Source organism: Callionymus lyra, chromosome 16 (assembly GCF_982586985.1).
Source record: "Callionymus lyra chromosome 16, fCalLyr1.hap1.1, whole genome shotgun sequence".
Classification (NCBI taxonomy): Eukaryota; Metazoa; Chordata; class Actinopteri; order Syngnathiformes; family Callionymidae; genus Callionymus; species Callionymus lyra.
The window spans coordinates 19,030,450-19,043,287 of NC_141833.1; the positions used below are offsets into that span (position 1 = coordinate 19,030,450).

Below are 12,838 nucleotides of genomic sequence, written 5' to 3' on the forward strand. Positions count from 1 at the left end.
TGTCTGTCTGTCTGTCTGTCTGTCTGTCTGTCTGTCTGTCTGTCTGTCTGTCTGTCTGTCTGTCTGTCTGTCTGTCTGTCTGTCTGTCTGTCTGTCTGTCTGTCTGTCTGTCTGTCTGTCTGTGTGTGTGTGTGTGTGTGTGTGTGTGTGTGTGTGTGTGTGTGTGTGTGTGTGGGGGGGTGTGTATGTGTGTGTGTTTCTTTCTGTGTGTGTGTGTGTCTGTGTGTGTGTGCGTGTGTCTGTGTGTCTGTCTGTCTGTCTGTCTGTCTGTCTGTCTGTGTGTGTGTGTGTGTGTGTGTGTGTGTGTGTGTGTGTGTGTGTGTGTGTGTGTGTGTGTGTGTGTGTGTGTGTGTGTGTGTGTGGGGGGGTGTGTGTATGTGTGTGTGTATGTGTGTGTGTGTATGTGTGTGTGTGTGTGTGTGTCTGTATGTGTGTGTGTGTGTGTGTATGTGTGTGTGTGTGTATGTGTGTGTGTGTGTGTGTGTGTGTGTGTGTATGTGTGTGTGTGTGTGTGTATGTGTGTATGTGTGTGTGTGTGTGTGTGTGTGTGTATGTGTGTGTGTGTGTGTGTATGTGTGTGTGTATGTGTGTGTGTGTGTGTGTGTGTGTGTGTGTGTGTGTGTGTGTGTGTGTGTGTGTGTGTGTATGTGTGTATGTGTGTGTGTGTGTGTGCGTCAAGAATCCAGGTGTGTCTTTGTTCTGCGTCAACAGTGGTTCCAGGAAGTTTGATAATATGTGGATCATCAGGTTGGAGCAGATCGTGGCAGAGACATGTGACTGAGACTATAAAAGAGTTCACCTGTGAAGGAGTGTTTCAGTCGCAGAGACATGGAGACTAGAGTTGATCTGTTGTCTTGTTCCATCTGTCTGGATCTACTGAAGGATCCAGTCTCTCTTCCCTGTGGACACAACTACTGTAAGACCTGTGTTGAAGGTCACTGGCAGGACAAGAACATCTACGAGTGTCCTCAGTGCAGACGGAGCTTCAGCGAGAGACCTGTCCTCCAGAAGAACACTGTGTTAGCAGAGCTAGTGGAGGAGCTGAAGAAGACTGGAGCAGCTGAGGACCTCTGCTCTGCTGGACCTGAAGATGTGACCTGTGACGCCTGCACTGGGAGGAAGAGGAAAGCCATCAAGTCCTGTCTGGTGTGTCTGGTCTCCTACTGTGAGGAACATCTTCAGCCTCATCGAGAAGCTCCAGCCTTCAGGAGACACAAGCTGGTCCAGCCGTCCAAGCAGCTCCAGGAGATGATCTGCTCTGAACACGAGGAGGAGAAGATGTTCTGTCGTTCTGATCAGCAGCTCATCTGTCTTCTCTGTGCTGTGGACCAACACAAAGATCATGACATCGTCTCGACCACAGCAGAGAGGAGGGAGAGAGAGAAAGACCTGGATCAGAGTCAAGGAAGGATCCAGCAGAAGATCCAGAAGAGAGAGAAGGAAGTGAAGCTGCTCCAGCAGGAGCAGAAAAACATCAGAGTCTCTGCTGATGAAGCAGCGAAGGACAGTCAGGAGACCCTCGTCCAGATGATCCAGATGATCCAGAGAAGAATACCTGACGTGGAGCAGAAGATCAGATCTCTGCAGGAGACTGAAGACGCTCGAGTCCGAGGACTTCAGGAGCAGCTGGAGCAGGAGATTTCTGAGCTGAAGAAGAAAGAGGCTGAGCTGCAGCAGCTGTCACTCACCGACAGTCACATCATCTTCCTGCAGACCTTGACCTCACTCTCAGAGGTCAGTGAGGACACGACCTCACTCTCAGAGGTCAGTGAAGACACGACCTCCTCCACGACCCTTGAGCAAACTCACCGTCGCTTCGAGGAAGTAACAGCAGCCGTGTCAGCCTGCAGAGACCAAGTCCTGGACCTTCTGAGAGACATGTGGACCGACATCTCCATGATGTTCAATCAAGAGACCAGAGAGCAGTTCCTCACACACTCACAGGACATCACTCTGGATCCAAACACTGCAGCCTCATGTTTGATGTTGTCTGAAGGAAACAAGAAAGTGACAAACATGAAAAAACTTCAGCCTCGTCCTCGTCATCCAGACAGATTCAATAAATATTGTCAGGTCTTGAGTCAAGAGTCTCTGACTGGACGTTGTTACTGGGAGGTGAAGATAACAGGAGATGTTATAGTATCAGTTTCATACAAGAACATCAGCAGATCAGGAGATGAAAGTTTATTTGGACATAATGACAAATCTTGGAGATTATGGTGTGACGACTCTGGTTGTTCATTTAAACACAACAACATCAACACTGAAGTCTCCAGTGTCAGACCCTCCACAGTGGGGGTGTACCTGGATCACTCTGCAGGTCTTCTGTCCTTCTACAGCGTCTCTGAGACCATGACTCTCCTCCACAGAGTCCAGACCAGCTTCACTCAACCTCTTCATGCTGGTGTCTGGGTTGGGTCCTCGTGTGAGTTTGTGAAGCTGAAGTAGACGACAGTGAGATCGTGAGTCTCCAGGAGTGACATCATCACATGAAGCTTCTATGTTTGGATGAACGTCTCTGAGAACGTTTGTCGTTTGTGCTGCAGTGAAGACACAGTGACGTCATGTGACTGGATTAGAACCTCTGTGATTGGATTGTTACTGATGATGACGAGTCTTTTTAAAATAATTCTTTAATAAACACGTTTGTGATCTGGTGACGTGTGTGTGTGTGTTTCTTTCTGTGTGTGTGTGTGTCTGTGTGTGTGTGCGTGTGTCTGTGTGTGTGTGCGTGTGTCTGTGTGTGTGTGCGTGTGTCTGTGTGTGTGTGCGTGTGTCTGTGTGTGTGTGCGTGTGTCTGTGTGTGTGTGCGTGTGTCTGTGTGTGTCTGTCTGTCTGTCTGTCTGTCTGTCTGTCTGTCTGTCTGTCTGTCTGTCTGTCTGTCTGTCTGTCTGTCTGTCTGTCTGTCTGTCTGTCTGTCTGTCTGTCTGTCTGTCTGTCTGTCTGTCTGTCTGTGTGTGTGTGTGTGTGTGTGTGTGTGTGTGTGTGTGTATGTGTTTCTGTCTGTGTGTGTATGTGTGTGGGGGGGGTGTGTGTATGTGTGTGTGTGTGTGTATGTGTGTGTGTGTGTATGTGTGTGTGTGTGTGTCTGTATGTGTGTGTGTGTGTATGTGTGTGTGTGTGTATGTGTGTGTGTGTGTGTGTATGTGTGTGTGTGTGTGTGTATGTGTGTATGTGTGTGTGTGTGTGTGTGTGTGTGTGTGTGTATGTGTGTGTGTGTGTGTGTATGTGTGTGTGTGTATATGTGTGTGGGGGTGTGTGTGTATGTGTGTGTGTATGTGTGTGTGTGTGTGTGTGTGTATGTGTGTGTGTGTGTGTGTGTGTGTGTGTGTGTGTGTGTGTATGTGTGTGTGTGTGTGTGTGTGTGTGCGTGCGTCAAGAATCAAGGTGTGTCTTTGTTCTGCGTCAACAGTGGTTCCAGGAAGTTTGATAATATGTGGATCATCAGGTTGGAGCAGATCGTGGCAGAGACATGTGACTGAGACTATAAAAGAGTTCACCTGTGAAGGAGTGTTTCAGTCGCAGAGACATGTGACTGAGACTATAAAAGAGTTCACCTGTGAAGGAGTGTTTCAGTCGCAGAGACATGTGACTGAGACTATAAAAGAGTTCACCTGTGAAGGAGTGTTTCAGTCGCAGAGACATGGAGACTAGAGTTGATCTGTTGTCTTGTTCCATCTGTCTGGATCTACTGAAGGATCCAGTCACTCTTCCCTGTGGACACAACTACTGTAAGATCTGTGTTGAAGGTCACTGGCAGGACAAGAACATCTACGAGTGTCCTCAGTGCAGACGGAGCTTCAGCGAGAGACCTGTCCTCCAGAAGAACACTGTGTTAGCAGAGCTAGTGGAGGAGCTGAAGAAGACTGGAGCAGCTGAGGACCTCTGCTCTGCTGGACCTGAAGATGTGACCTGTGACGCCTGCACTGGGAGGAAGAGGAAAGCCATCAAGTCCTGTCTGGTGTGTCTGGTCTCCTACTGTGAGGAACATCTTCAGCCTCATCGAGAAGCTCCGGCCTTCAGGAGACACAAGCTGGTCCAGCCGTCCAAGCAGCTCCAGGAGATGATCTGCTCTGAACACGAGGAGGAGAAGAAGATGTTCTGTCGTTCTGATCAGCAGCTCATCTGTTCTCTCTGTGCTGTGGACCAACACAAAGATCATGACATCGTCTCGACCACAGCAGAGAGGAGGGAGAGAGAGAAAGACCTGGATCAGAGTCAAGGAAGAATCCAGCAGAAGATCCAGAAGAGAGAGAAGGAAGTGAAGCTGCTCCAGCAGGAGCAGAAAAACATCAGAGTCTCTGCTGATGAAGCAGCGAAGGACAGTCAGGACACCCTCGTCCAGATGATCCAGATGATCCAGAGAAGAATGCCAGACGTGGAGCAGAAGATCAGATCTCTGCAGGAGACTGAAGACGCTCGAGTCCGAGGACGTCAGGAGCAGCTGGAGCAGGAGATCTCTGACCTGAAGAAGAAAGAGGCTGAGCTGCAGCAGCTGTCACTCACCGACAGTCACACCATCTTCCTGCAGACCTTGACCTCACTCTCAGAGGTCAGTGAAGACACGACCTCACTCTCAGAGGTCAGTGAAGACACAACCTCCTCCACGACCCTTGAGCAAACTCACCGTCGCTTCGAGGAAGTAACAGCAGCCGTGTCAGCCTGCAGAGACCAAGTCCTGGACCTTCTGAGAGACATGTGGACCGACATCTCCATGATGTTCCATCCAGAGACCAGAGAGCAGTTCCTCACATACTCACAGGACATCACTCTGGATCCAAACACTGCACACTCATGGTTGATGTTGTCTGAAGGAAACAAGAAAGTGACAAACATGGGAAAAACTCAGCCTCGTCCTCGTCATCCAGACAGATTCACTAAATATTCTCAGGTCTTGAGTCAAGAGTCTCTGACTGGACGTTGTTACTGGGAGGTGAAGAGAACAGGAGATGTTATAGTATCAGTTTCATACAAGAACATCAGCAGATCAGGAGAGGAAAGTTTATTTGGACGTAATGACAAATCTTGGAGATTATATTGTCACGACTCTGGTTGTTCATTTAGACACAACAACATCGACACTAAAGTCTCCAGTGTCAGACCCTCCACAGTGGGGGTGTACCTGGATCACTCTGCAGGTCTTCTGTCCTTCTACAGCGTCTCTGAGACCATGACTCTCCTCCACAGAGTCCAGACCAGCTTCACTCAACCTCTTCATGCTGGAGTGTGGGTTCTGTCCTCGTGTGAGTTTGTGAAGCTGAAGTAGACGACAGTGAGATCGTGAGTCTCCAGCAGTGACATCATCACATGAAGCTTCAATGTTTGGATGAACGTCTCTGAGAACGTTTGTCGTTTGTGCTGCAGTGAAGACACAGTGACGTCATGTGACTGGATTAGAACCTCTGTGATTGGATTGTTACTGATGATGACGAGTCTTCTTTAAATAATTCTTTAATAAACACGTTTGTGATCTGGTGACGTGTGTGTGTGTGTTTCTTTCTGTGTGTGTGTGTGTGTGTGTGTGTGTGCGTGTCTGTCAGTCTGTGTGTGTGTGTGCGTGTGTCTGTCTGTGTGTGTGTGTGTGTGTGTGTGTCTGTCAGTCTGTCTGTGTGTGTGTGTGTGTGTCTGTCAGTCTGTGTGTGTGTGTGTGTGTGTGTGTGTGTGCGTGTCTGTCAGTCTGTGTGTGTGTGTGTGTGCGTGTGTCTGTCTGTGTGTGTGTGTGTGTGTGTGTGTGTGTGTCTGTCAGTCTGTCTGTGTGTGTGTGTGTGTGTGTGCGTGTGTCTGTCTCTGTGTGTGTGTGTCTGTCTCTGTGTGTGTATGTGTGTGTGTGTGTGCGTGTGTCTGTCTGTGTGTGTGTGTGTGTGTGTGTGTCTGTCTGTCTGTCTGTCTGTCTGTCTGTCTGTCTGTCTGTCTGTCTGTCTGTCTGTCTGTCTGTCTGTCTGTCTGTCTGTCTGTCTGTCTGTCTGTCTGTCTGTCTGTCTGTCTGTGTGTGTGTGTGTGTGTGTGTGTGTGTGTGTGTGTGTGTGTGTGTGTGTGTGTATGTGTGTGTGTGTGTGTATGTGTGGGGGTGTGTGTGTGTGTGTGTGTGTGTGTGTATGTGTGTATGTGTGTGTGTGTGCGTGCGTCAAGAATCAAGGTGTGTCTTTGTTCTGCGTCAACAGTGGTTCCAGGAAGTTTGATAATATGTGGATCATCAGGTTGGAGCAGATCGTGGCAGAGACATGTGACTGAGACTATAAAAGAGTTCACCTGTGAAGGAGTGTTTCAGTCGCAGAGACATGGAGACTAGAGTTGATCTGTTGTCTTGTTCCATCTGTCTGGATCTACTGAAGGATCCAGTCTCTCTTCCCTGTGGACACAACTACTGTAAGATCTGTGTTGAAGGTCACTGGCAGGACAAGAACATCTACGATTGTCCTCAGTGCAGACGGAGCTTCAGCGAGAGACCTGTCCTCCAGAAGAACACTGTGTTAGCAGAGCTAGTGGAGGAGCTGAAGAAGACTGGAGCAGCTGAGGACCTCTGCTCTGCTGGACCTGAAGATGTGACCTGTGACGCCTGCACTGGGAGGAAGAGGAAAGCCATCAAGTCCTGTCTGGTGTGTCTGGTCTCCTACTGTGAGGAACATCTTCAGCCTCATCGAGAAGCTCCGGCCTTCAGGAGACACAAGCTGGTCCAGCCGTCCAAGCAGCTCCAGGAGATGATCTGCTCTGAACACGAGGAGGAGAAGAAGATGTTCTGTCGTTCTGATCAGCAGCTCATCTGTTCTCTCTGTGTGGACCAACACAAAGATCATGACATCGTCTCGACCACAGCAGAGAGGAGGGAGAGAGAGAAAGACCTGGATCAGAGTCAAGGAAGGATCCAGCAGAAGATCCAGAAGAGAGAGAAGGAAGTGAAGCTGCTCCAGCAGGAGCAGAAGAACATCAGAGTCTCTGCTGATGAAGCAGCGAAGGACAGTCAGGAGACCCTCGTCCAGATGATCCAGATGATCCAGAGAAGAATACCTGACGTGGAGCAGAAGATCAGATCTCTGCAGGAGACTGAAGACGCTCGAGTCCGAGGACTTCAGGAGCAGCTGGAGCAGGAGATCTCTGAGCTGAAGAAGAAAGAGGCTGAGCTGCAGCAGCTGTCACTCACCGAGAGTCACACCATCTTCCTGCAGACCTTGACCTCACTCTCAGAGGTCAGTGAGGACACGACCTCACTCTCAGAGGTCAGTGAAGACACGACCTCACTCTCAGAGGTCAGTGAAGACACGACCTCACTCTCAGAGGTCAGTGAGGACACGACCTCACTCTCAGAGGTCAGTGAAGACACGACCTCCTCCACGACCCTTGAGCAAACTCACCGTCGCTTCGAGGAAGTAACAGCAGCCGTGTCAGCCTGCAGAGACCAAGTCCTGGACCTTCTGAGAGACATGTGGACCGACATCTCCATGATGTTCCATCAAGAGACCAGAGAGCAGTTCCTCACACACTCACAGGACATCACTCTGGATCCAGTCACTGCAGCCTCATGTTTGATGTTGTCTGAAGGAAACAAGAAAGTGACAAACATGAAAAAACTTCAGCCTCGTCCTCGTCATCCAGACAGATTCACTAAATATTCTCAGGTCTTGAGTCAAGAGTCTCTGACTGGACGTTGTTACTGGGAGGTGAAGATAACAGGAGATGTTATAGTATCAGTTTCATACAAGAACATCAGCAGATCAGGAGATGAAAGTTTATTTGGACATAATGACAAATCTTGGAGATTATGGTGTGACGACTCTGGTTGTTCATTTAAACACAACAACATCAACACTAAAGTCTCCAGTGTCAGACCCTCCACAGTGGGGGTGTACCTGGATCACTCTGCAGGTCTTCTGTCCTTCTACAGCGTCTCTGAGACCATGACTCTCCTCCACAGAGTCCAGACCAGCTTCACTCAACCTCTTCATGCTGGAGTCAGTGTTCGGTCCTCGTGTGAGTTTGTGAAGCTGAAGTAGACGACAGTGAGATCGTGAGTCTCCAGGAGTGACATCATCACATGAAGCTTCAATGTTTGGATGAACGTCTCTGAGAACGTTTGTCGTTTGTGCTGCAGTGAAGACACAGTGACGTCATGTGACTGGATTAGAACCTCTGTGATTGGATTGTTACTGATGATGACAAGTCTTTAAATCTTCTTTAATAAACACGTTTGTGATCTGGTGACGTGTGTGTGTGTGTTTCTTTCTGTGTGTGTGTGTGTCTGTGTGTGTGTGTGTGTGTCTGTGTGGGGGTGTGTCTGTCTGTGTGTGTGTGTGTCTGTCTGTGTGTGCGTGTGTGTGTGTGTTTGTCTGTCAGTCTGTCTGTGTGTGTGTGTGTTTGTGTGTGTGTGTGTGTATGTGTCTGTCAGTCTGTCTGTGTGTTTGTGTGTGTGTATGTGTTTCTGTCTGTGTGTGTGTGTGTCTGTGTGTGCGTGTGTCAGTGTGTGTTGTGTGTGTGTCTGTCAGTCTGTCTGTGTGTGTTTGTGTGTTTGTGTGTGTATGTGTGGGTGTGTGTGTGTGTGTTTGTGTGTGTGTGTGTGTGTATGTGTGTGTGTGTGTCTGTCAGTGTGTGTGTGTGTGTATGTCTATGTGTGTGACTGCGTGTGTAGGGGTGTGTCTGTCTGTGTGTATGTGTGTGTGCGTGTCTGTAGGTGTTTGTGTTTGTGTCTAGCTGTGTGTGTGTGTCTGTATGTCTGTGTATTAGTGTGTGTGTGTCTGTGTGTGTGTGTAGCGGTGTGTGTTTGTGTGTGTATAGCTTTGTGTGTTTGTGTCTAGCTGTGTGTGTGTTTGTGTGTGTGTCTCTGTTGCTCTGTGTGTGTCTGAGTGTAGCTGTGTGTCTGTGTGTAGGTGTTTCTGTCTGTGTGTTTGTGCGTGTCTGTATGTGTGTAAAGTGCTTGTATGTGTGCATGTGTTTTGTGTGTGTAGCTGCTTATGTGTGCATGTGTGTGTTTGAGCGTGTGTACATGTGTTTGTGGGTTTGCTTGTTTGTTTAGCGTATGGTTGTTGTTGTGTGTATACGTGCATGTGTTTGTGTGCATGCGTGTTTGTGAGTGTTTGTGTATGCAAATGTGTGTGTGTTTTTGTGTATGCAAATGTGTGCGTGTGTGTGTTTGTGTAAGTGCATGCATGAGTGTGTTGATGAAGTGTCGTCTTAAACTCTTCGTCAAAGGAAAACCTACTGAAAAAATCACGTGGATTTATTTACACTGGAATTTTCCCGTCAGACTAAAGGTTATGTTGCAGGATGGAAGGAGTGAGACGTGATGGAGTGACACAGAAGCAACAGTGAGACGTCGAGTGTGTAACGCCTCGACTACTGAACCCCGGGAGGCGGAGCTATGACATCATCATGCGGTGAAATCTTTCCTCTCAGTTACAAATGGATTTTGTGAAGTTGTTGAACAAACATAGAAGTTGTGCGACTAAAACCAACTCATTTAACTGTTTAACTTCCACAGAAAGTTACAACAGTTCCTGCGTTTTACCTTTTATTTATCTTTTAAAAAGTGACCAAAACACTCACTGAAAGCAACAAATCTGCAACAAATGTTAAAAAACTATTTTTAATTTTTTTTTTTTTTGGCTCAGAATAAATGTAGTAAAATCTTTTTATTTGTACTTTTTCTTGAGTCCCTTTTTCCCGACATACCTTATGATGTTTAGTCTTGTTGTTTTAATTTCGACAGCTTTTTGTTTTGAATCCTCTTTTTTTTAAAAACATTTATCTCTTCCCGTTATAGTATGTAGTTTAGTACTTTTGATTCAAAACACAATTAAAAATGTTTTTTCTAATTTCTTCCCAACTTTAGTTTAATAATAATAATAAAACATTTTTTCAGACGTAAAATTAAACTAAAGCAGGGCAAAAGTATTTCATTTTAGTGAAAAAATATTTAAAAAAGTCAGTTCAAGACGGTCATTCTAACTCAAGCCATGATTGGCCGACAGCGATGAGCTGATGAAGTGATTGGTCGAAAAAGAAATCAACATGTTAGCTTAGCTTACGTTGCTAACAGTACGTAGTGATCTTTTGGTGAAAATCTCCAAAAAAAAACCAATTGGTATCAAAAATGTTGCTAATAAAATTTGAAATATTTCCCTTAAAAACAAAACAAATTCCTGAAAACATTTTTTACAAAATCTTTAAATTAATATATTAAAAAACTTAAAAAAAAATGTTTGTTTATTTGTTTTTTATGAGTTTATACATTTGTTATAAATATACGCCAGAGTCTCGCAATTTTTTAATTTTCCGGTTTTGACCTTCTCAGCCACCATACGGACCAAAAAAATTAATTATTTCCCATAGAATTCTGGGTAAATTTTACATTCAAAAAAGCTAATAAGTGTGTTTTTATGCAAGAGATCAGAGATTAAACCTCCGAGCTTTGGTTGGTTCCTCAGCTCTTGAGCAAGGCTGGACTGTGGTGAGGTCAAGTCCACCAGTTGCCAAACGTTCTCGTCCATGAAGACACAATCATGCAGCTCAGATTTCCTCTCACTGAGCTGCAGCCTGTGGCCGTTGAACCCAGAACCACATGTGTCTGCACCCCCGACCCTCGGCTACACAAACAACCGTAATCTTGACGACGGTTTAGCAGGAACAGAATCAAAGGTGGAGATGTTTGAGATGAAAGACGAGAGCAGATGCCAGTGGGCGTCTCATGGCTTAGCTTTAAACATGTCGCTAATGTTTCCATCGTGTCTGACAGACTCACAAACACATGCTGGTGCGCCGCGATCAGGGGTTTGATGACATCACTTCCTGGTCACACACCTGTGGTGACGTGAGGCTAGCATGTTGGCTAGCACGTTAGCTAGCGCGTCAACAATCTCTTAAAAATGTTTCTAGTTGAAATGTTTAAATCATCTTACTGGACAAAAAAAACTGTTCAAATGTTTAAATAAATATTTAATTATTTGAATGGACTTTTCTTTTCTAAAAACTATTTTTGTCTCAATAAAAAAAACATTTTTTATATCTGCCTTTTGATATCACATTTTACTCTTCTTTTTACTTTAATGCAATTTTATAAAAGGGCAATAAACACACAAACCTTCTCGGAAAATTTTATTTATTTATGTACATAATATGTACTTTAGTACTTGTCAACTTTAAATTGAAAATTTTAGTGTTTCCTTCCAATATGTTTTTTTCTATTTGTACTATTATTTCAGTATTTTATTCTGTATGAACGAAAATGTTTTGCATCTTTTCCTTCTCATTTTATACAACTATATTTAAATTGAATCTTTGACAATATTTACAGATTTAGTCTTGCGTTAGCATGCCAACCCATATTAGCTCCCTGATACTAACTAGCCACCATGTTGTGTCGATTAAAATATTTGAAGATTTCAGGCGACGTGTACGTTTTTCCAGCAGCCGAGTCTTTCTCGTGTTTAACATCTCAAATGTAGTTAGATTTTATCGGCTAACTAGGTTAGACTTTGGCACCGGAGCGACGTGATCGAGAGATGCTAACTCTGATCGTTTTATCCTCAGCTAACTTGACACTGTTGTTGCTAACAGTTAGCAACACCTAGCATTGCACAAAGAAGAAAAAAATGATTTATTTCTTTAAAATAACACTTTAGTTTAGAATCAACTGAAATAAACCCAAACTTAAAAACAGCCAGGAAAGTAGTTGCTAACAGTTAGCATAAAACTCATTAACGTAATAATAATAACAATAATTCAAAGAGAACAGAGCAAATAGGTAACTGTAACTGTTAGCCACATTAGCATCATAATGCATCTGGAAAACTGAACAGCAAGGAAAGTTATTGCTAACCGTTCATCATAATCTTGTACATGATAACATTAACGATATTGATAAAAAGCAAAGATAACCGTTACCCTTATTAGCATCACAATAAGGCACAAAAGAAAAGGAAACTGCCGGGAGAGCTGTTGCTAACAGTAAGCATCACTTGTATCGGAATCATTTAACAATAATAACAATAAGAAGAAGAGGAAAGAAAAAAAGGTAACTGTTAGCCTCATTAGCATCAAAAATAATCCAAAAATGTAAACCGCCAAGAGAGTTGTTGCTAACAGTTAGCATCACTTGCATCATAACGTTTTAGTAAAAAAAACAATAATAATGACAATAAGAAGATGAACGAAGAGGAAAACGCTAACCGTTAGCATCATTAGCATCACAGTCAGAGAAAAAAGTATACCACTATGAGAGTTGGTACTAACAGTTAGCATAACTTGCATCGTAACGTTTACGTAATGAATATAACAACAATAATAATAACAATAAGAAGATGAACGAAGATGAAAAACCTAACGTTAGCATCATTAGCATCACAGTCAGTCTAGTAAACCGCCAGGAGAGTTGTTGCTAATAGTTAGCATAAAAACCATCACAAAATTAAAAGAAAATCGCTAAAAATATTAAAGTAATTAAGATGTTTGTTAGTTATTAGACATTTATCTGAAAAACATTTGCTCATTTCTTTATATTAAAAAATAAATTAACATTTTACTAAAGTTGTAGCTATCAGTTAGCATCACTAGCATAAAACTGAAAACATGAAATATCAAACGTAGTCACAGACGACAAGTTATGGTAGTTAAACGATGATTAATGTGTTAGTTTTAGTGTGAAGTGTTTCAACCTCGTGTGTGTTCGCTGTGTTTCTCACCGTCAGCTCAACAGCAGGGCGGCCATGTTTGCTGGTCGCGGATCCTGCGGTGAATCTGGCAGCAGATCTGAGGTCGAGTGTCAGGAACGGCTTCACGTCAACGACTCGTCTTTTCTTCTCACGTCAGCGAGTTCTGAAACAAAAACACAAGATGAATAAAAACAGCAGGT

General features: G+C 44.6%; 3 protein-coding genes across 3 annotated transcripts; all 3 read left to right on the forward strand.

The window, feature by feature from the left end:
- The first annotated feature begins 828 nt into the window (after window positions 1-828).
- LOC148064084 (tripartite motif-containing protein 16-like) lies at window positions 829-2,614 on the forward strand. Its single transcript, XM_087810454.1, has one exon. The coding sequence runs from the start codon at window positions 829-831 to the stop codon at window positions 2,446-2,448; it is 1,620 nt and encodes a 539-aa protein (XP_087666580.1). The 3' UTR covers window positions 2,449-2,614.
- Window positions 2,615-3,643: 1,029 nt separating this feature from the next.
- Window positions 3,644-5,475, forward strand: LOC148064085 (tripartite motif-containing protein 16-like). Its single transcript, XM_087810453.1, has one exon. It carries the CDS (start codon window positions 3,644-3,646, stop codon window positions 5,264-5,266), a length of 1,623 nt encoding a protein of 540 aa, XP_087666579.1. The 3' UTR covers window positions 5,267-5,475.
- An 803-nt stretch (window positions 5,476-6,278) lies between these two features.
- LOC148064086 (tripartite motif-containing protein 16-like) lies at window positions 6,279-8,193 on the forward strand. Its single transcript, XM_087810371.1, has one exon. The coding sequence runs from the start codon at window positions 6,279-6,281 to the stop codon at window positions 7,986-7,988; it is 1,710 nt and encodes a 569-aa protein (XP_087666497.1). The 3' UTR covers window positions 7,989-8,193.
- Window positions 8,194-12,838: the final 4,645 nt, after the last annotated feature.

What these genes read in the sequence shown, in the direction of transcription:
- LOC148064086 (XM_087810371.1), top strand. Translation starts at nt 6,279, where the DNA reads ATGGAGACTAGAGTTGATCTGTTGTCTTGTTCCATCTGTCTGGATCTA.
- LOC148064084 (XM_087810454.1), top strand. Translation starts at nt 829, where the DNA reads ATGGAGACTAGAGTTGATCTGTTGTCTTGTTCCATCTGTCTGGATCTA.
- LOC148064085 (XM_087810453.1), top strand. Translation starts at nt 3,644, where the DNA reads ATGGAGACTAGAGTTGATCTGTTGTCTTGTTCCATCTGTCTGGATCTA.